Here is a 23,602-nt window from a genome sequence, read left to right on the forward strand (position 1 = left end):
CACAGGTAACTCACAGACATCATCCAGCCGCCATGTTCTTTTACCACCAGAGGGAGTGCAACAAACCATGTACAACCCAGATTCGGCACAAACAAGGGACTAAATTATTTTCGCTCCTATGCCACCAAAATGTGGAACGCCCTACCAACAGTCATTAAGACATGTGAATCCCTTGACTCCTTCAAAACCGCTCTCAAAGGGCACCTACGGATGGCTGCAATTCGAAACTGGCCTCTGTAAAATCTGAATCCCACCCCATTTTCCCCTCACTGTATATTGTATCTTTTCCCTTTTTTGCTTCCCATATGATGAATTCCTGTTCTGTTCTTTAGCTACATAGAAATGTCTATTTGTATGTCTCTAAATGTTTGTATGTCTCTAAATGTTTTGATGAATTGAACAATGTGGACCCTGTTGTAAACAAGTGTAATGCTTAATTGGGTCGTCCACTCACAGTTGACAGTCTTTGTATTGAGTTTGTGCTTAAAATGTACTGTAAATTCTACAAACTGTTAATAAATATTTCAATCAATCAATCAATACCTCGAGCCTCGATCTCCTGTATGCACATGTCGACCACCATGGGCCTCTTGGTGTTGTGGGCTTTGACCAGCGTGGTCAGGTCACAGCTGTACACCTTCTTCACGTGCCTCAGGTCCGGCTGGCAGTCGTTGGGCACCATCTTGGAACACTGCTTATGGACGTTCAGCCCACAGTCTGACGGGGGACACAAGGACAGAATGCATTAACCCATTCTGACCCGAGATCAGATTCATACGAGGTTTCTGCCGGACACACACTGGTCTGATGAACCCATTCTGACCTGAGATCAGATTCTATAAAAATGTCAGTCGCTCTTCGATTTTTCAAAAATAGCAGACCTACAAGCTCGTATCGCGCCACTCGGTGGCGCGATATGAGCGTGTAGAACCACGTAGAAATCCCTTCCCCGCAATAGATGAGTTCTCTTACCTGCACACTTGACTCCCTGAGCGATAAGGCCCCACATGAAGTTGGCACAGTACTCACACCAGTGAGGCCCGCGGAACGTATGGACCTGAGACAGAACCACAGAGGAGATGAGGAGGAGAGCAAGAATCATCTGATGAGAAGTGGTGGAAAGTAACTAATGTTAAACCATTTAGGTCTTAAACTAATAGTAGTCGGTTTAACCGTCTTAAACGTCTTCCAGTGACATCATCGATGGGGAATACAAGCTAATAGAAACTGCAGGCTTTTTAGTCCTGAAAAGTTGCAATGCGAACATGGAAGCCATCGTTCTCATGATAATGAAAATTTAAACATTTTTGTAAAAAAAATCTTGTTTAAAAATAAATCTGCCTAATGATGATGTCACTGGAAGACTGTTTCTAAACTGCCCACAGCCCTCCTATGAGACACAGACTGAGTAGAAAGAAATCGTGCCATTTTATCATGATTATTATTGAGGACCTATTATATGAAGATAGGTTGAAAAGTGGTGAAGTGGTCCTTTAAGTACTGTACTTAATACAATTCTGAGGTATTTGTACTTTGACTATTTCCGATTTCCAGTACTTTTACTCCACTACATCTCATAGAAAAATATTGTACTTTTACTCCACTACATTTATTTGAAAACTGTAGATACTAGTTACTAGATTTTGATTATTATTACAAATCATACAGCCCTATGTACATTACATTATTATTTGAAAATATGCGATAATATAAGCTCACAATTCGAAGCGATTGCGAACACATTGAAGTTTGTTCAAGAAAGATAGGCAGTGTAAATATGGTACATGTGTAGTACCTTAAGATATTTTAGATATTTTAATTCACTTTCAGTATCTCTATTATAGTTGTTCAAATATGCACCAACTCATTCCGTGGATAACTGTCTACTGTTGATAACACTGCGTACAGTACTATTGATACCAGCGTTTACCGTAGGCTCGCGTTTACTCTTTGGACCGTAAACTAAAATCTACTCTTGCTGTCGTTTGTCATTGGTCATTGTTGCTGCAGGTCCTCTCGTCCCCCGACTGTAAGTACAATGAGAGTCACTGAACTGAGAGTGAAAATGCCTCACGTTTAGCCACTATAAACGTTGTTGACCCCCTGGAGCTTTACAGTAGGCAGTGATGTACCGTAAATAGGTTTTCAGTGTAATGTGGCCAGGGGTGTCCTTTTAGATGGGTCCCTGACTCCCTACAGGGACATTTTAACAACGGGCCAGGGGGGTCCAGGGGTGTCCTTTTAGATGGGTCCCAGGGACATTTTAACAACGGGCCAGGGGGGTCCAGGGATGTCCTTTTAGATGGGTCCCAGGGACACTTTAACAACGGGCCAGGGGGGTCCAGGGATGTCCTTTTAGATGGGTCCCAGGGACACTTTAACAACGGGCCAGGGGGGTCCAGGGATGTCCTTTTAGATGGGTCCCAGGGACACTTTAACAACGGGCCAGGGGTCCAGGGATGTCCTTTTAGATGGGTCCCAGGGACATTTGAAGAGTCCCACTTCAGCCAGGGGTCCAGGGGTGTTCTTTTAGATGGGGTCCCTACAGGGACATTTTAACAGTCCCACTTCAACAACGTTAGGAGGAGTCATATTTTGTCCTTTTCTTTGTTGGTGGTATACTCAATGAGCTAAAAAGAAAGGAGGGGGGGGGGGGGGGGTGACATGATTGCGTATAAGGACGCAGGATGCAGCCCATTTGCAACACTGAGTAGGTGCCCCTCCTTTGTTTTCCCCTCTTCACTGAAAACAGCCATTATAGAAGCTTACAAGCTTATATTGTTGCCTTTTGGTGTACAGGAAAAAAGGATATACTACCCCCCCCTCCGGGGGACTCCGGTCAACGCAGTACACCATGGGGTTTAAGTGGTTAACAGATCCTACGTTACTGATAGGAAGTGCTAGGGGTCATCCTACTGATAATCTCTACAACTGTAATCTTGTGTGTGTGTGTGTGTGTGTGTGTGTGTGTGTGTGTGTGTGTGTGCGCGCCAACGACCCTGTTCTGTGAGGTGAGTGAGAATAAGTCCACGGAAGCTGAGTCGGCGAGTCCTCAGTGGTGGAAAAAGTACTCAATTGTTTTACTTAAGTAAAAGTATCAATTGAAAAAAATAGCAGATCTACAAGCTCATAGCGCGACACTCGGTGGCGCGCTATGAGCTTGTAGATCTGCTATTTTTGAAAAATCATAAAGAAATGCGGCACAAATCTTTGAATATATATTCCTTCAGAGCGAAGGTTTTTCTTAGTTTTTCTTATTTTGACGTCAGGCCTAAATGGGTACAGTACAGTACAGTACAGTACAGTACAGTACAGTACAGTACAGTACAGTACAGTGCTGGAAGCAAGGGAGAGCACGAACAGAGAGCAGAAACAGTGTCATCCTGTGAAGAACACAGAGGAACAGAAATGGACCGGAAAGCGAAGACGTTCTCACCTTGAAGTTGTGCACCTTCTCGTATTAAAGAAGTTCTCACCTTGAAGTTGTGCACCTTCTCGTATTTGGCGGCGAAGTCGCTCTCCCGCAGCGTGGCGCGTCTCACCAGCGACGTCAACTGCGAAAGGGCAAAGGACCTGATTGGTTGCCAGAAGGTGGACGCGGGGGAGGTGAGGGGTTTGGAGGGAGAGACCGCCGGGACCGGGCGGCGGTGGTGGTGGTGGTGGTGGTCCAGGGGTCTGGAGGACCCAGAACCAGGATCTGGGGGTCCGGCAGTGAGGGAGGGCTGGGGGGGACGCAGGGTACCCCCTATGTTGTTCAAAGCCCAGGCGGAGTTAAGCACCGCCTCCCTGTGCGCCTGCCCGACCAATCGCTGCTTCTCGCCCTTCCTGACCACGTGCGACTCTTGACTCGGCATCCTGGGATGTGTAGCAGGTGCAGCCAATTAATCAATTAATGACAATAATTAAATATACTAAGTCAACCGGAGCCTTGGAGAACAGACTAGGAGTTGGAATCCGGAAAAAAAAGAGGTAATTTTTACAAAAACAGAAAGCAGCATAAGGAAAGCACACAGGAGTCCATGAGGATAAAACCCATCAAAACAGACATTCCAGTTTAAGCGCTGTGTCTGCGGGCCACAGTGGAGCTCCTCTCACAACGACGCACGTCACCGTATAGAACACCCCGCGACGCATTGGCTTACAGCTCAGCCAACCACGGCGACCTCCTGAGCAACTGCATGGGGGGGAAGGGGGGGTTGTCTGATGACTCGGACCCCCAGCCCACGATGCAAAAAACAACAAGGGAAAATAAACTAAACAAAAAAATAATGTATTAAATTATGAAATGGATCCCTGGCGCAGCAGACAATGATCTGCACAAAGACCTACTGGGGAGGGGAGAAAAAAAGGAATTGGAAATTCTTTCCAAAAGACAGCTTGGTGCAGTGTAGTGTAGTGTAGTAGTGTGCAGCGCATTGGAGGTGAGCCCGTCTCCCTGTGAGTGCTGTGCACTAATCTGCTTCTACCCCTCTCCCATCTGAGCTCGCACACTGGCTGGGCAGAGCCAATAAGGGACAGGGAGAGGGAGGGAGGGGAGGGGGGAGAGGGGGAGGGAGAGGAGGAGGAGAGGGGGGGAGGGGAGGAGGAGAGGGGGCTGGGCCAGCAGGGCAGTAATGGATTGATTTTACAGGTCACATTGAGAAGACAGTGGAACAATAAGAAAGAACCCATTCATGTTTATCACAGAGAGAGGCGCCCATTGCGGAGGAGAGGAGAGAGTTGAAAGGACTTACAAATCAATCAATGAGTAGTCGGGGCTAGAAAAACTGTTTTATTAAGACAGACTAAATTTGCTCATGTAGGTTAATTAATCGAATGATCAACAATGTTTTGATTCCATTAGTTTTCTTCTTATAAATTAAAGAATCGACACCAAATAATTGTATTTTTTGTTTTTACTCGTAATCAAAGCAAAAGTTTCAAATAAACGTTTTCAAATTGCACAGCCTTAGAATAAAGCGAATCAGGCTGTGTGCATTAGTGCGTTAATGATGCATATGAGGGGGGGGGGCTTTGGGGGGGCACGTGCCAATTTCTTCATTAGAGGAAGACGTTTTTCAGAAAACATTGTAAGCGAGGCATAACAACATATGGCAGGAGAGGATCATATTCATATGCTATTCTATATCTATTCTAACTGACAAAAAAATAAAAGCCAATTTTGTTTTATTATGCAAAGAAAATGTTTCCTATTAATGTACGGCATTTTCTTTTTGCTGCAATAAATAAATAAACTGTGTTGTTGTGTTTTCAAGCTCCAATGCATTCCGGAAAACAAAGCAGCACTATTTTTGATATCCGTCTAGGTCTAAAACACAGAGGAGGACTTTACTTATTCAATGATAAATAGTATAGCTCGTACAGCTGTGTTCTGAAATACAAAAAAAAACGTCCAGACGGCAATACACTATATCATAATGGCAGCTTTAATGTGTTCTCTCTGTATTGTGTATTGGAGTCTGCAAACCCCTTCTCTCTCCCAGCTCATTATGCATAATAATAACAGTCAATATGTATGGCTGCTCATTTAATGACCAGTTTCAACAAAAAGAGCACCAAGCGCAGACAGACAGCTTATGCTAATAAAACAGACAGACTTTGTCTGAGAAAGGCCGGGACAGAAAAGACACAAAGTAAAACTAAATACAGCATTTGACACAAAAAAAATAAAATAGAATCAGCCCAATAGAGTCAAACGGAAAATACTTCTGCCTGGAATGTTTTTGGAACAGAATTTAGCACTATTGATTTGAACGGAAAATTGCTTAAGGGGCACAATGGCATCGCACAATACCCTGATGGTCTGAATCCTTTTCATTAATAATGTATGGTCTTTCTTTCCGGTCTCTCTCTCTCTCTCTCCTGCTACTGTAGGTGACTCCAGTTCAAGTGGAGAAAAAAAAGCATCATCTTAGTTCACTTTTTGTCAAATATTCCATCAGTTTTGTATAATGTTTTTCCTTTACTACTTAAATCAGACTTGTAAGTAACAAGCTATACCGGGGGAAACAACAGAGGAATGTAATTATTGTACAATGTTGAAAGATGGAATGGGGGAAAAGTCTGCTGAATCTTTCATACCGCTGTGTCTCATTTCTCTACATTATTCCCACTACATCATTATTTGCAAGCTTGTATAATACTGTATCGTGCATTTTTGCTACCTTTGTGGGACTGCAGTATGACACAGCATTAATTTATAAACTGAAATATGGAGATGCAAGGTTTCTGCCTGCCAGCAACGATACATTTTTATGATAAATTATTTAAGGCATGAACTATAGTGACTACTGGTCCATATGGTAGATCACTAATCAGTGATCAGTGTAAATTAGCATCAGTCATATAGGCTTGATTAGATGTCCTGATTTATCATGTCAGCACTTTCATTAGACATTTTGACTTTAGCCTCGGTGAATGTGTTTATCACCGCTATCTGCAGAGACTTATCCAACCTCATGCTAGACAAAGCTATCCGACATGGTGAACAAGCAAAGCTGTCCAGATTAATGCTTTCCATGGCATTTAGATTTCATATGAAGATACAACAAATACTGTGACGTCACGCAAAATCACTGCAGTCAATGTTTGTGTCACCAACTAATAATAATACTAATCTTAGAACAAACAAAGACGGTGCTTATTCTCACACACACACACACACACACACACACACACACACACACACACACACACACACACACACACACACACACACACACACACACACACACACACACACACACACACACACACACACACACACGTATTTCAACATCATTTTAAACATAGTCTTTTAAAAAAGGTTTCAAAGACGTCTGTTGTTGATCTGGTCCTGTGGTTTATCTGGGCTACAGTACATCTTGTTTTTGAAGATAATGTTTCAAAAGAGAAGTACCGTTTACAGTACAGTTTAAACGGTCTTAACCGTTACCACCCCACGTTATTAATACAACACAAAATAAATCAGCTTTCAAATATGCTCTAAGGACACACTTATTACGGCTGACCAACATGAGCGGAATGCTATTATTATGTCGTATTTAATTGTATACGCGTAAACTGGAATGTGTATTTTCAATGTATTTAATCTGTAGAAAGTATTGTAATTATGTATTCATTATGTTTTCTTTTTTTGTATGGCTTTTATATGGATCCCATGGGAGATTAGCCGTCACCTCGGTGTCAGCTAATGGGGATCCATTCAATAAACAACTGTGTTTGATTTTAAATTGTATTATATGATCTGCTAATTGGACTGACTCCGTCAGTGCATGTTGTACTCCTAGGTAATCATCTATGGACTGGATAATGCATTGTAGATTCCTAAATGAGACACTGTATGCACTGATTAGAGAGCAGGAGGTAGCCTTATGAACCAAGGGTTGGAGACCATGTGGGCTACAGGTCAGGAGGTAGCCTTATGAACTAAGGGCTGGAGACCATGTGGGCTACAGGTCAGGAGCATATCTCCTGTTTCCGTGGCATGATGCAGCTTGATGTACAGTTACAACGCCAACATCTCATCGGTCATCTTCCCCACGGACTGTCTACGCGCCCAAGAGCATGCCACTAGGACACAGGACAGACAGTGGAGGGCTGTAGCATGCCACTAGGACACAGGACAGAGACAGTGGGGGCTGTAGCATGCCACTAGGACACAGGACAGACAGTGGGGGGCTGTAGCATGCCACTAGGACACAGGACAGAGACAGTGGGGGGCTGTAGCATGCCACTAGGACACAGGACAGACAGTGGGGGGTGTAGCATGCTACTAGGACACAGGACAGAGACAGTGGGGGCTGTAGCATGCCACTAGGACACAGGACAGACAGTGGGGGGTGTAGCATGCTACTAGGACACAGGACAGACAGTGGGGGGCTGTAGCATGCCACTAGGACACAGGACAGACAGTGGGGGGTGTAGCATGCCACTAGGACACAGGACAGACAGTGGGGGGCTGTAGCATGCCACTAGGACACAGGACAGACAGTGGGGGGCTGTAGCATGCCACTAGGACACAGGACAGACAGTGGGGGGGTGTAGCATGCCACTAGGACACAGGACAGACAGTGGGGGGCTGTAGCATGCTACTAGGACACAGGACAGACAGTGGGGGGCTGTAGCATGCTACTAGGACACAGGACAGACAGTGGGGGGCTGTAGCATGCCACTAGGACACAGGCCGGGGTCTGATCAGCCTCAGTCGGGACGCCTGGAGGAGGGTGTCTGTCTACTGCAAGACCCAGAAACACCCAACGATTCCAGGTTGCAACAGAACACTGATGAAGTGTCTAAGTTTGTGCATCAGTAATGTTTTATTTCCAGACATCCCCTGAGACATGAGGCTAGCATGTCACAGGGAACTTACCCCCCCAATCCAACCCTTGATGCAGAGTCCTAATCAGGGAGGCATTGGGTAATGGGTACCATTGTTCTGACCCCGGCCGAGGATTGAACCCCCGACGACCTCCCAATCTGAGGGCAGACACACTGAAACCCGATATGGGATGTTACTCAAGTTGTTTTGGCTCACCGGGACCATCAGGTGAGAACTGTTTAGCCACTGAATTAAGACGTATATGAGCTTGTATATCTGCCATTTTTGGCTCTGTACTTGGACCCAGTCTACGCCAAAGCCCTGAGTTTAAAAAAAAATAAAAAGTCGCAGTGCGGCATGTTCGTGCTGAGAGCTTGTAGATCTGCTATTTTGGGCTAACGTTCTGCCCAGTATAATTGGATGCCGGGATTTAGATGGGATTACATTTTCTATTTAGTCTGATACGGGCATTGGCTCGGAAGTGACGTAATGGGTCCCGGGACCCCAGGGGTTGTCTTTTAGATGAGTCCTACTTCAACGATGTTAAGAGTACAGTAGCGAGAACAGTATTGCAACCCATGACCCCCTGGACACACACACACACACACACACACACACACACACACGATTGCGTCCTTTCTCAATTGAGTGAGTCTAATAAGGATGCAGGATGTTTGTATCTTCCCTTGGCCCAACACTTGCCTTAAAGGAGAATTCCATACTAAAAGGCTTTCTTACCTTTCTTTGTAGTTGTTACGTCCCCATCAAAGAGGTCCAGGTGTTATTTTGTGCAAAAGCTCCTTATTGGCTATTTCCCCTACCATAATCCCTAAATGAATTGCATTGAATTGAATGGGATGTATGGGGTGTTGTGCTAATTCGCTTATTTCCATCGCTCAAAATTATAATTTCTTTGTATGTATCCTCTCTTCATAATGTAAATAATAACCCAAGCGCCACACTTTACTACTTATTTTGATGGAAATAAGCGAATTAGCACAACACCCCATACATCCCATTCAATTCAATGCAATTCATTTAGGGCTTATGGTAGGGGAAATAGCCAATAAGGAGCTTTTGCACAAAATAACACCTGGACCTCTTTGATGGGGACGTAACAACTACAAAGAAAGGTAAGAAAGCCTTTTAGTATGGAATTCTCCTTTAATCCATTTTGGGCAGGAACCCATTTTGGTGTTAGCATTACGTTGTGCTTTAGCTATTGAAAAATAGCAGATCTACAAGCTCATATCGCGCCACCGAGTGGCGCGATACGAGCTTGTAGGTCTGCTATTTTTTTTTTTTTAAATCAAAGACATTTTTTTTAATCTGATCTCAGGTCAAAATGGGTTAATAATGAAACTGTCAGGATGTAATAGACATTTTTTAGAATCTGATCTCAAGTCAGATCTCACAAATGGTTTGTGGACTTTGCTCATCTGACAAAGTGGGATGGGTGGAGACTGAGAGAATCAATAAGCGAGCCGCGGTATGTGGCTGGTTGTCGGCGGTGTGAGGTTAGGTTACGCCCGGAGCCGGGGCCTCCTCTGTTATGTGCTCAATGTCACAGAGGACCAACGTTCTGCTGGCTCTGCACATCCTCCTCATTATGGAAACACAGCCAGGCAGCAGCAGCGGTGGTGTTGTCAGGGACCACTGGTCAAGTGATGGAGCAGTCACTAAAAATCAATACATTCAGGCTAAAATCATTCTATGTAGAGAGAGAGGCCGTGCAAAGTCTAAGAAGAACGCACGGTGCATGGTTGTGTAACCTGTCACTGTGTTGTGTGTGGTGTGGTGTGGTGTGGTGTGGTGTGGTGTGGTGTGTTGTGGTGTGTGTGTGTGTGTGTGTGTGTGTTGTGTGTGTGTTATTTGTAGTTTCTCTGCTATAATCCGCAGCCATCATACTGTATAGGGCGGAGACGCTGCTACTTAACCCATTCTGACCTGAGATCAGATTCTAAAAATATCTTCTACATCCTGACAGTTTTGTGTGTGTGTGTGTGTGTGTGTGTGTGTGTGTGTGTGTGTGTGTGTGTGTGTGTGTGGAGGGGTGGCTTTGCAGCAGATATTCCACATCTTTTGCCTCCTTTACACCCCCCCCCCTGTACTGTACAGAACATCCAGTGTCCAGTGTAGAATACAGTACCTCTCATTTTGTTTCCCTCTAGTCTGCGTGTTCACAGAGTGGCATGAGAGAAGCTCAGAGTAAAAACACTTTATAAACCATCTTCCGGGTTGGTTAAGGACGACGTAGGAAAAGCTACACAATGTTAAGTGAGAAAGATACACACACACACACACACACACACACACACACACACACACACACACACACACAAGATTACAGTTATAGAGATTATCAGTAGGATGACCCCTAGAAGTACCCCAGTACAGTAGGATCTGTTAAACACTTAAACCCCATGTACTGAAAGATAAGATGGGACGACACACACACACACACACACACACACACCAACCCCCCCCCCCCCTCTGGGGACGAGCAGGAAGCTGCCAGTCAAATTTACTCAGGCTGACAGCGTCCATATTCTGGGGAGAACATTCAGCGAAAACATAGCCGATCTACAAGCTCACAACGACGACACGTTCCAGGGTTGTAGTCGATCACCCATTTATTTTTTTGGCCAAGAGATTTGGCGTAGGTAGAGGGGAAAAGGAAGTAGTATAGAGTAGACGATAAGTACTGTAGATACAGTATTAAAGGGGTTAGTTCCTGAAAAGTTGTCTTATCGTGGGGTTCCCGACTCTACCGGGGGGGTAGAACTGCCGAAGTTACGTAATTTTACTGCAGAGCCCTTATTGGCTGGTGGCCAGATCCCAGATCCTCCCTGCAGGCACAGCCCTGCTCCTTATCATCACGGTGTGCTCTAGTACAAGCATTTCTCACATGGTCTTCCTCACCCCCGAGGTCCACACACGTTGTACAGCACACAAAGTTACACAGACTGCATATCTAGACCCACGATAAAGTCAACTATATCTTTCTGTGGCCCCAGATGATCCCTGTGCTTTAGACCCGCTGTTGACCTGTCTATCTAGCATCAAATGTTGGATGAGTGAGAACTTTCTCAAGCTAAATGAGGATAAGACAGAAGTTCTCGGCAACCAGTTCATGGCAACCTGACTGTAGAAAGTAACAGTACAGTAAAGAACCTGGGGGTTATTATTGATTCTGAATTGAATTTTAATTCACACATTAATCATGTTACCAAGATTGCCTTTTTTCACCTTAGAAATATTGCACGAATCAGAGCCTATTTGTCCTTGGACGATGCAAAAACGCTAATCCACGCCTTTGTTTTTTCTCGGCTTGACTACTGCAATGCACTTTTTTCAGGACTGCCTAAGAAAACAACTGACAGATTACAACTTGTCCAAAATGCAGCAGCTAGAGTTTTAACTAGAACTAAGATGAGAGAACATATTACTCCAGTTTTGGCATCACTGCACTGGCTTCCGGTTGTTTTTAGGATTGGAAAAATCCTTTTACTTGTCTATAAAGCTCTCAATGGTCTCGCACCTTCCTACCTACATGACTGCCTGCATAAATATGTCCCAAACCGGCCCCTAAGGTCTTCCACTGCTGGCCTGCTCGCTTTGCCTAGAGAGGTGGCAACTAGAAAATACGGGGAAGCAGCTTTTTGCTTCTACGGGCCGTCGGCATGGAACAAGCTCCCACTGTACCTTCGTCAGGCAGCCTCTGTAGACATTTTTAAAGCTCAGCTCAAGACCCACCTCTACAACATTGCTTTTAAGTGATTTTTTATTTTTATTTTTGTTATTCATGTCCTCACTGTATTGTATTACTGCTTGTTTTTTTTATTGTCGTTTTTTAATGTCGTTGCCCTGCTTTATCTGTTCTTATCTTTGTACCACTGCCTTCTCCTGATTTGACACTGCGCTATTGTCCTATTGTTTTAAACTGCATGCCTGTTTTAATGCCGTTTTGTTTTGCTTTTGTTTTTATTATTCTTTCTGCTCTGTAAAGCACTTTGAGCTACATTTATGTATGAAAGGTGCTATATAAAGTTTATTATTATTATTATTATTATTATATCTAGACCCACGATAAAGTCATATCTAGAGCCACGATAAAGTTACTTTATCATGTCCGTTGATCACACCTTGCTAATAACGTCACCAATTATAGGCTTAGGGCCGCAACTATCAAATACTTTTTTGATTGATCGAATAACTGAGAAGCACACACACACACACACACACACACACACACGCACACCTGTTATTTTTGCCTCATTTTCATAACTGTATTTCTTTCTCTGACCTGAGATCAGATTCTAAAAATGTCTTCTACATCCTGACAGTTTTCTGAAAAAGCTGTGTTTCTATGTCAGTCGTTCTTCGATAAAAAAAAATAGCAGACCTACAAGCTCGTAGCGCGCCACTCGGTGGCGCGCTATGAACTTGTAGATCTGCTATTTTTCAATAGCTAAAGCATAACATAACAACATAACAAATAATTAATTGGGTTAAATAATTAATTAAATCGAATATATCAATTTAGTTTTGAAGCCCTATAACTACTTTTGTTCCATTATGCCTTGTTTATATATACTGTTACTGCGGGCGGAAAAGCATGCTGTTCCAGTTTGAAAATGAAGCTCATGAGAAAGTTCCAAATTCCCTGCAGTTGTCATTAATGGCCCAGCAGGTGTCGCTATTTCTACTCCTGCTGGCTTCAGAATGATTACCACGCCATTGATTTACAACAGAGATTAGACCGGATTTTATTGCCTTAAAAAAAAGGGTAAGACCACTTTTCTAGAGTTCTCCGTTATGATCAAACTAGTCCAGCCTATGAATTATTTCGCTCCGTTGTGCACTTTAATAGCAAATTAAGAAATAAAAATAGGGTCTCATTGACTTGCGTTGTTAACGGGGAAACAGCTCTCAAAGTCTCTCTTTCAGCAGATAAACGAACGCAACAAAAGCTGATTCTGACAATACTGTATATCATATCAGGCCCTTTGGCATAAGAATGTCATTGTTTGGCATAACAATGTTATTGTTTGGCATAACATTGTTTGTTATGCCAGTCCATTTTTGTTGTAATTTTGTCTTCAACTTTAATACATCTTCTACTGTACATCATATACAGTACATTGCAGGTTTTCACAGAGCCCACGCAGTTTCTGCAGGAACTGCTTTTCTAGTTTAAAGTACCATGATATGCGTTTTTGTAAATTATGGTTTTAATTAATTTCAGAAATTGATGTTAAAGTAGGTAGTAGGGTATGCTTTATAGAGCTTCTACTGAGTAAAGACCTCTCTCTGCCCTTCCAGCCAATAGCATTCGTTTTGGTTCATTTGCATTTCTTTGGCCGGAATAGAATGCTAGAGTTCATGTGGTTAATTATATAACAGGTCGTTTCGAGGAAGCAATCCGATTGCTTGAAGTAGCCATCTAGCCGTGATTCAAACGAGCATGATAGAACACCTAATCTAAACATAAAAATCAGCTGCACTGTTCTAAAATAGCTGCACTGTTCTAAAATATCTTAGTTATAATGAAATCGAATTGTTTATGTTTAAGGGTAACTGTTGTATAATCGCAAAATTACACTCGAGGGTCGTGCTTTACAGTCATTAAAATGCACTTCTGCGCTGCTTACAGAACTCTCCTATCGGCTTGTTCCTACAGCAACGCAGGCGTGCATAATGACGGTAAAGCACAGCCTCTTGTGTAATATACTTAAATAATACATACTTACATAATTTAAAACCAACCGATATGTATAACTATTGTTTTTTCTCCAAATCACCACGAGACTGTATTAGCTACGGCTGGGAACATACTGATAAGATTCACAACGTAGAAGTAATGAATGAAGAGTTTGACACGGCTGGGGGGACTCCACTACAGACAACCACAGACACAGCCGAGGGGACTCCACTACAGACAACCACAGACACAGCCGAGGGGACTCCACTACAGACAACCACAGACACAGCCGAGGGGACTCCACTACAGACAACCACAGACACAGCCGAGGGGACTCCACTACAGACAACCACAGACACAGCCGAGGGGACTCCACTACAGACAACCACAGACACAGCCGAGGGGACTCCACTACAGACAACCGCACAGACACAGCCGAGGGGACTCCAGATCTACAGACAACCACACAGACACAGCCGAGGGGACTCCACTACAGACAACCACACAGACACAGCCGAGGGGACTCCAGATCTACAGACAACCGCACAGACACAGCCGAGGGGACTCCACTACAGACAACCACACAGACACAGCCGAGGGGACTCCAGATCTACAGACAACCGCACAGACACAGCCGAGGGGACTCCACTACAGACAACCACACAGACACAGCCGAGGGGACTCCAGATCTACAGACAACCACACAGACACAGCCGAGGGGACTCCAGATCTACAGACAACCACACAGACACAGCCGAGGGGACTCCAGATCTACAGACAACCACACAGACACAGCCGAGGGGACTCCAGATCTACAGACAACCGCACAGACACAGCCGAGGGGACTCCAGATCTACAGACAACCACACAGACACAGCCGAGCGGACTCCACTACAGACAACCGCACAGACACAGCCGAGGGGACTCCACTACAGACAACTGCACAGACACAGCTGAGGGGACTCCAGATCTACAGACAACCGCACAGACACAGCCGAGGGGACTCCACTACAGACAACCACACAGACACAGCCGAGGGGACTCCAGATCTACAGACAACCACACAGACAAAGCCGAGGGGACTCCACTACAGACAACCACACAGACACGGCCGAGGGGACTCCAGATCTACAGACAACCGCACAGACACAGCCGAGGGGACTCCACTACAGACAACCGCACAGACACAGCCGAGCGGACTCCAGATCTACAGACAACCGCACACACACAGCCGAGCGGACTCCAGATCTACAGACAACCGCACAGACACAGCCGAGGGGACTCCAGATCTACAGACAACCACACACACAGCCGAGCGGACTCCAGGTCTACAGAGAAAACGGGTCAAGGCCTTGTTCTCGGACGGCACATTTACAACTAGCGGTTCTTTTTACCCACGAGGCCCCGTAAGCCGTAAGCTCTGCAGTGATGCTCCGACAATGCTTGGGATTCAGATCACACCTGAAGCCTTTGGCCTCGTTTGGCCTCGAAAACATGCAACACTTTATACTCAAAACGCGCCTTACTGCACACCCATGACTGGCTTACTGTAGGCTTACTGTAGGCACCACCAATGCATGCGTTAATTAATTAATGAAGCATACACAAAGCAAGATGGACAAATTCAACATCAGTGGTGGGGAAATATGTCCAGTGTGCACTGACCATGAATAACTTAAATTAACCTTGGGTCCGTCAGTCTCAACCTTATTTAATTCCAGGACACACCAAGCTTGACTTGCATTAGAGGCCAGGCCAGGCCACGCACCCCCCCCACCTCCCTGTGGTTTACCCAACATCTAGACCAATCAGTGAACGGGGTGATAAAGACTTGTCTGATAGTAAAAACAGAGAGATGGGTCTGTGTCCGCGGTGATAGCTGATCATCACCGCGACTGACGTAATGGTGTAGTTTTCCAACCCTTTAACCCATTCTGACCGGGCACCCATTTCGGTGTTGGCATCATGTTATGCTTTAGCTATTGAAAAATAGCAGACCTACAAGCTCGTATCGCGCCACCGAGTGGCGCGATACGAGCTTGTAGGTCTGCTATTTTTTGAAAAATCGAAGAACGACTGACATTTTTTTAATCTGATCTCAGGTCAGAATGGGTTAATCAGACCAGTGTGTGTCCAGTGGAAAACTCGTATGAATCTGATCTCAGGTCAGAATGGGTTAAAAACTACACCGCGGTGATAAGCCATCACCAAAAACTGGAGTATGTATGAGCCTTTACTAGACAGAGGAGCGAGTGACAAAACAAATTCACAGAAACGCTGCGATTCAAGGCTGGAACCCCAGGCTAAATTTAGCCGGGGACTCCCTGGATCACCCTCAAGGACAGCACGATGAGGGTGATCCCTGGATCACCTTGAGGGTGATCCCTGGATAATATCACACCATGGTTAAGACCAGGGAAATGCAGGTGTGTGTACACTACACAACACATGGACGTTGAGCGGCCGCTCATCCTTACCCTCTCCTCTGTGCTGTCGCTGTCCTTTATGATGGCGGGCCCGTCGACGGCGTCGGCCGTGAGGCTGTGAGGCACGTGCTTCTTCAGGGTGGGCTCCTGGTTGAGGGTGGTGTAGCCCACGTGCTCGTAGATGGGGTTGATGGTCATTTTGGCGATGTACTCTGCAGCCTGGACGCATGACAGGGAGCACACACACACACCCAAAACAAGGTTAGGATATATTAGTTAACTTAGCGATTTCTTAATTTTTTTAATTAACTTAGCGATTTATTTAACCCATTCTGAACGGGCACCCATTTTGGTGTCAGCATCATGTTATGCTTTAGCTATTTAAAAATAGCAGATCTACAAGCTCATATCGCGCCACCGAGTGGCGCGATACGAGCTTGTAGGTCTGCTATTTTTTGAAAAATCGAAGAACGACTGACGACTTAGAATCTGATCTCAGGTCAGAATGGGTTCATCAGACCAGTGTGTGTCTGGCGGAAACCTCATATGAATCTGATCTCAGGTCAGAATGGGTTAAAAAAAAAAAATCTATGAAGTGGATTAGTCCCGTACCTTGGTCTCGATGTACAGCGTGATGAGTCCATCGGTGACCAGGTCGTGGATGGACTCGAACCTCTTCTCTCCCACAAAGTGCTTCCCGTCGTGGTACAGGCGGAAGTTTCTGGTTTGGTTACCGAAGCTAGAGGTGGAGAAGAAGAAGAGAGGATTGGCAGTGTAAAGTACGTCGTTTGTTTAAGACTGTACAGTGTGATATTTCTTATTTGTATTGTCATACAGTATAGACGACTATATTTATAACAAACTATTGTGAAAAATAACTAACCAGTCTGTTTTTTCGAAAGGATTTAGAAGCAAACTACACAATTTATATAATTAGATTTTTTTATTAGATTTAAATTAACATAATCATTTGGGGATTTTGGTGTCATGATAACTGCTCCGACTACTGTACAAGAGCACTGTACTGTCATCACCGTCGTTCCAACAATGCCACTTTTCATCTGAGTTACAGCCAGCTGACAAACTATGAACTATAATACAAAACCACTCTGAACTGGCCCTAATTATTCCTGGCTCCATAGCGGATTACTAATAAAACCACCAGGAAAAAAAAGAAAGAAAATGTATTAACCCAAAATCCAACCTTTCCTTTTCTGCCAACCCAGAGTGGGCCATGAGTTTGTGGATAGATATTTATGGAAAGCAATTATGGGGACAGTGTGTGTGTGTGTGTGTGTGTGGGGGGGGGGGGGGGAGAGAGGAGGAGTGTGAAAGAGAGAGAAGGAGAGGACGCCAAAATGGGAGCAGTTGGAAACTTGATCAAGGCTCTGTTCTACTAACAGACACAATACAAGCAGGGTGCCAGCGGTCTGGGCACCACATACAGCAGGGTGTAGGTGATGCGTACATGGTGGTGGTGGTGGTGTGTGGCTGTGTGTGACGGTGCGTACATGGTGGTGGTGGTGTGTGGCTGTGTGCGACAGTGCATACATGGTGGTGGTGGTGTGTGGCTGTGTGCGACAGTGCGTACATGGTGGTGGTGGTGTGTGGCTGTGTGCGACAGTGCGTACATGGTGGTGGTGGTGTGTGGCTGTGTGCGACAGTGCGTACATGGTGGTGGTGGTGTGTGGCTGTGTGCGACAGTGCGTACATGGTGGTGGTGTGTGTGGCTGTGTGTGACGGTGCGTACATGGTGGTGGTGGTGTGTGGCTGTGTGTGACGGTGCGTACATGGTGGTGGTGGTGTGTGGCGGTGTGTGACGGTGCGTACATGGTGGTGGTGGTGTGTGGCTGTGTGCGATGGTGCGTACATGGTGGTGGTGGTGGTGTGTGGCTGTGTGCGACGGTGCGTACATGGTGGTGGTGGTGTGTGGCTGTGTGCGACAGTGCGTACATGGTGGTGGTGGTGTGTGGCTGTGTGCGACAGTGCGTACATGGTGGTGGTGGTGTGTGTGGCTGTGTGCGACGGTGCGTACATGGTGGTGGTGTGTGTGGCTGTGTGTGACGGTGCGTACATGGTGGTGGTGGTGTGTGGCTGTGTGTGACAGTGCGTACATGGTGGTGGTGGTGTGTGTGACGGTGCGTACATGGTGGTGGTGTGTGGCTGTGTGTGACGGTGCATACATGGTGGTGGTGGTGTGTGGCTGTGTGTGACAGTGCGTACATGGTGGTGGTGGTGTGTGTGACGGTGCGTACATGGTGGTGGTGTGTGGCTGTGTGTGACGGTGCGTACATGGTGGTGGTGGTGTGTGTGGCTGTGTGTGACGGTGCGTACATGGTGGTGGTGGTGTGTGTGGCTGTGTGTGACGGTGCGTACATGGTGGTGGTGGTGTGTGTGGCGGTGTGTGACGGTGCGTACATGGTGGTGGTGGTGTGTGGCTGTGTGTGACGGTGCGTACATGGTGGTGGTGGTGTGTGTGGCGGTGTGTGACGGTGCGTACATGGTGGTGGTGGTGGTGTGTGGCTGTGTGCGACAGTGCGTACATGGTGGTGGTGGTGTGTGGCTGTGTGCGATGGTGCGTACATGGTGGTGGTGGTGTGTGGCTGTGTGCGATGGTGCGTACATGGTGGTGGTGGTGGTGTGTGGCTGTGTGCGACAGTGCGTACATGGTGGTGGTGGTGTGTGTGGCTGTGTGTGACGGTGCGTACATGGTGGTGGTGTGTGGCTGTGTGCGACGGTGCGTACATGGTGGTGGTGTGTGTGGCTGTGTGCGACGGTGCGTACATGGTGGTGGTGGTGTGTGGCTGTGTGTGACGGTGCATACATGGTGGTGGTGGTGTGTGGCTGTGTGTGACAGTGCGTACATGGTGGTGGTGGTGTGTGGCTGTGTGCGATGGTGCGTACATGGTGGTGGTGGTGTGTGGCTGTGTGCGACGGTGCGTACATGGTGGTGGTGGTGTGTGGCTGTGTGCGACGGTGCGTACATGGTGGTGGTGGTGTGTGGCTGTGTGCGACAGTGCGTACATGGTGGTGGTGGTGTGTGTGGCTGTGTGCGACGGTGCGTACATGGTGGTGGTGTGTGTGGCTGTGTGCGACGGTGCGTACATGGTGGTGGTGTGTGTGGCTGTGTGCGACGGTGCGTACATGGTGGTGGTGGTGTGTGGCGGTGCGTACATGGTGGTGGTGGTGTGTGGCTGTGTGTGACAGTGCGTACATGGTGGTGGTGGTGTGTGGCTGTGTGCGACGGTGCGTACATGGTGGTGGTGGTGTGTGTGGCGGTGTGTGACGGTGCGTACATGGTGGTGGTGTGTGGCTGTGTGCGACAGTGCGTACATGGTGGTGGTGGTGTGTGTGGCGGTGTGTGACGGTGCGTACATGGTGGTGGTGGTGTGTGGCTGTGTGTGACGGTGCGTACATGGTGGTGGTGGTGTGTGGCTGTGTGTGACGGTGCGTACATGGTGGTGGTGTGTGTGGCTGTGTGTGACGGTGCGTACATGGTGGTGGTGTGTGTGGCTGTGTGTGACGGTGCGTACATGGTGGTGGTGGTGTGTGTGACGGTGCGTACATGGTGGTGGTGTGTGTGACGGTGCGTACATGGTGGTGGTGTGTGTGGCGGTGCGTACATGGTGGTGTGTGTGACGGTGCGTACATGGTGGTGTGTGTGTGACGGTGCGTACATGGTGGTGTGTGTGTGACGGTGCGTACATGGTGGTGTGTGTGACGGTGCGTACATGGTGGTGGTGTGTGTGTGACGGTGCGTACATGGTGGTGGTGGTGTGTGTGACGGTGTGTACATGGTGGTGTGTGTGTGACGGTGCGTACATGGTGGTGGTGTGTGTGTGACGGTGCGTACATGGTGGTGGTGTGTGTGACGGTGCGTACATGGTGGTGGTGTGTGTGACGGTGCGTACATGGTGGTGGTGTGTGTGTGACGGTGCGTACATGGTGGTGTGTGGCTGTGTGTGACGGTGCGTACATGGTGGTGTGTGGCTGTGTGTGACGGTGCGTACATGGTGGTGTGTGTGTGACGGTGCGTACATGGTGGTGTGTGTGTGACGGTGCGTACATGGTGGTGGTGTGTGTGTGACGGTGCGTACATGGTGGTGTGTGGCTGTGTGTGACGGTGCGTACATGGTGGTGGTGTGTGTGTGACGGTGCGTACATGGTGGTGGTGTGTGTGTGACGGTGCGTACATGGTGGTGGTGTGTGTGACGGTGCGTACATGGTTGTGGTGTGTGTGTGACGGTGCGTACATGGTGGTGGTGTGTGTGACGGTGCGTACATGGTGGTGTGTGTGACGGTGCGTACATGGTGGTGTGTGTGTGACGGTGCGTACATGGTGGTGGTGTGTGTGACGGTGCGTACATGGTGGTGTGTGTGTGACGGTGCGTACATGGTGGTGTGTGTGTGTGACGGTGCGTACATGGTGGTGTGTGTGACGGTGCGTACATGGTGGTGTGTGTGTGTGACGGTGCGTACATGGTGGTGTGTGTTACGGTGCGTACATGGTGGTGTGTGTGTGACGGTGCGTACATGGTGGTGTGTGTGTGTGACGGTGCGTACATGGTGGTGTGTGTGTGTGACGGTGCGTACATGGTGGTGTGTGTTACGGTGCGTACATGGTGGTGGTGTGTGTGACGGTGCGTACATGGTGGTGGTGTGTGTGTGACGGTGCGTACATGGTGGTGTGTGTGTGACGGTGCGTACATGGTGGTGGTGTGTGTGTGACGGTGCGTACATGGTGGTGGTGTGTGTGTGACGGTGCGTACATGGTGGTGGTGTGTGTGACGGTGCGTACATGGTGGTGGTGTGTGTGTGACGGTGCGTACATGGTGGTGGTGTGTGTGACGGTGCGTACATGGTGGTGGTGTGTGTGACGGTGCGTACATGGTGGTGGTGTGTGTGACGGTGCGTACATGGTGGTGGTGTGTGTGACGGTGCGTACATGGTGGTGGTGTGTGTGTGACGGTGCGTACATGGTGGTGGTGTGTGTGACAGTGCGTACATGGTGGTGGTGTGTGTGACGGTGCGTACATGGTGGTGGTGTGTGTGTGACGGTGCGTACATGGTGGTGTGTGGCTGTGTGTGACGGTGCGTACATGGTGGTGTGTGGCTGTGTGTGACGGTGCGTACATGGTGGTGTGTGTGTGACGGTGCGTACATGGTGGTGTGTGTGTGACGGTGCGTACATGGTGGTGGTGTGTGTGTGACGGTGCGTACATGGTGGTGTGTGGCTGTGTGTGACGGTGCGTACATGGTGGTGGTGTGTGTGTGACGGTGCGTACATGGTGGTGGTGTGTGTGTGACGGTGCGTACATGGTGGTGTGTGTGACGGTGCGTACATGGTTGTGGTGTGTGTGTGACGGTGCGTACATGGTGGTGGTGTGTGTGACGGTGCGTACATGGTGGTGTGTGTGACGGTGCGTACATGGTGGTGTGTGTGTGACGGTGCGTACATGGTGGTGGTGTGTGTGACGGTGCGTACATGGTGGTGTGTGTGTGACGGTGCGTACATGGTGGTGTGTGTGTGTGACGGTGCGTACATGGTGGTGTGTGTGACGGTGCGTACATGGTGGTGTGTGTGTGTGACGGTGCGTACATGGTGGTGTGTGTTACGGTGCGTACATGGTGGTGTGTGTGTGACGGTGCGTACATGGTGGTGTGTGTGTGTGACGGTGCGTACATGGTGGTGTGTGTGTGTGACGGTGCGTACATGGTGGTGTGTGTTACGGTGCGTACATGGTGGTGGTGTGTGTGACGGTGCGTACATGGTGGTGGTGTGTGTGTGACGGTGCGTACATGGTGGTGGTGTGTGTGTGACGGTGCGTACATGGTGGTGGTGTGTGTGAAGGTGCGTACATGGTGGTGTGTGTGACGGTGCGTACATGGTGGTGTGTGTGACGGTGCGTACATGGTGGTGTGTGTGACGGTGCGTACATGGTGGTGGTGTGTGTGAAGGTGTGTACATGGTGGTGTGTGTGACGGTGCGTACATGGTGGTGGTGTGTGTGAAGGTGCGTACATGGTGGTGTGTGTGTGAAGGTGCGTACATGGTGGTGTGTGTGTGAAGGTGCGTACATGGTGGTGTGTGTGACGGTGCGTACATGGTGGTGGTGTGTGTGACGGTGCGTACATGGTGGTGGTGTGTGTGTGAAGGTGCGTACATGGTGGTGTGTGTGACGGTGCGTACATGGTGGTGGTGTGTGTGTGACAGTGTGTACATGGTGGTGTGTGTGACGGTGCGTACATGGTGGTGGTGTGTGTGACGGTGTGTACATGGTGGTGTGTGTGACGGTGCGTACATGGTGGTGTGTGTGAAGGTGCGTACATGGTGGTGTGTGTGACGGTGCGTACATGGTGGTGGTGTGTGTGAAGGTGCGTACATGGTGGTGTGTGTGACGGTGCGTACATGGTGGTGGTGTGTGTGACGGTGCGTACATGGTGGTGGTGTGTGTGTGACAGTGCGTACATGGTGGTGGTGTGTGACGGTGCGTACATGGTGGTGGTGTGTGTGACGGTGCGTACATGGTGGTGTGTGTGTGACGGTGCGTACATGGTGGTGGTGTGTGTGGCGGTGCGTACATGGTGGTGGTGTGTGTGACGGTGCGTACATGGTGGTGGTGTGTGTGACGGTGCGTACATGGTGGTGGTGTGTGTGTGACGGTGCGTACATGGTGGTGTGTGTGGCGGTGCGTACATGGTGGTGGTGTGTGTGTGACGGTGCGTACATGGTGGTGTGTGTGGCGGTGCGTACATGGTGGTGGTGTGTGTGACGGTGCGTACATGGTGGTGGTGTGTGTGGCGGTGCGTACCGCAGGGCCAGCGTGTAGGTGCCCGGCTGTCTCTGACTCTCCCTGATCAGGTAGCTGCCCTCGGCCTGGCTGAGCAGCTGGTCGGCCTCCTCCCGTGAGATCATCCCATGGTACCTGGACCATAGAAATAAAAGATAAAAGCAGTGGTCGAAAAAGCATACTCAAATGTTTTAGTATCAATACTGCAACATAGAAATACTTTGAAGTAAGCTAAAGTCTGGAATTCAAAATGAACTTGAGTAAAAGTACAAAAGTATTGGCGTCAAGGCAAAAGTACTCATATTTATGCAGAATGTCCCATTTAGAAAACTCAAATGTCTAAAGATCTTTTGAAAATAGCC

At 47.8% G+C, this 23,602-nt stretch overlaps 1 protein-coding gene across 1 annotated transcript in view; it reads right to left on the reverse strand.

The window, feature by feature from the left end:
* Nucleotides 1-23,602, reverse strand: part of LOC310854085 (FERM, ARHGEF and pleckstrin domain-containing protein 1-like) — a 159,470-nt gene that overhangs the window by 12,002 nt on the left and 123,866 nt on the right. Inside the window, 4 exon segments of the mRNA XM_083758578.1 lie at nt 544-717; nt 973-1,057; nt 3,477-3,554; nt 16,502-16,669. Coding sequence (XP_083614704.1) covers nt 544-717; nt 973-1,057; nt 3,477-3,554; nt 16,502-16,669 — 505 coding nt within the window.

This window comes from Protomyctophum parallelum, assembly GCF_964188405.1.
Source record: "Protomyctophum parallelum genome assembly, chromosome: 23".
Lineage (NCBI taxonomy): Eukaryota > Metazoa > Chordata > Actinopteri > Myctophiformes > Myctophidae > Protomyctophum > Protomyctophum parallelum.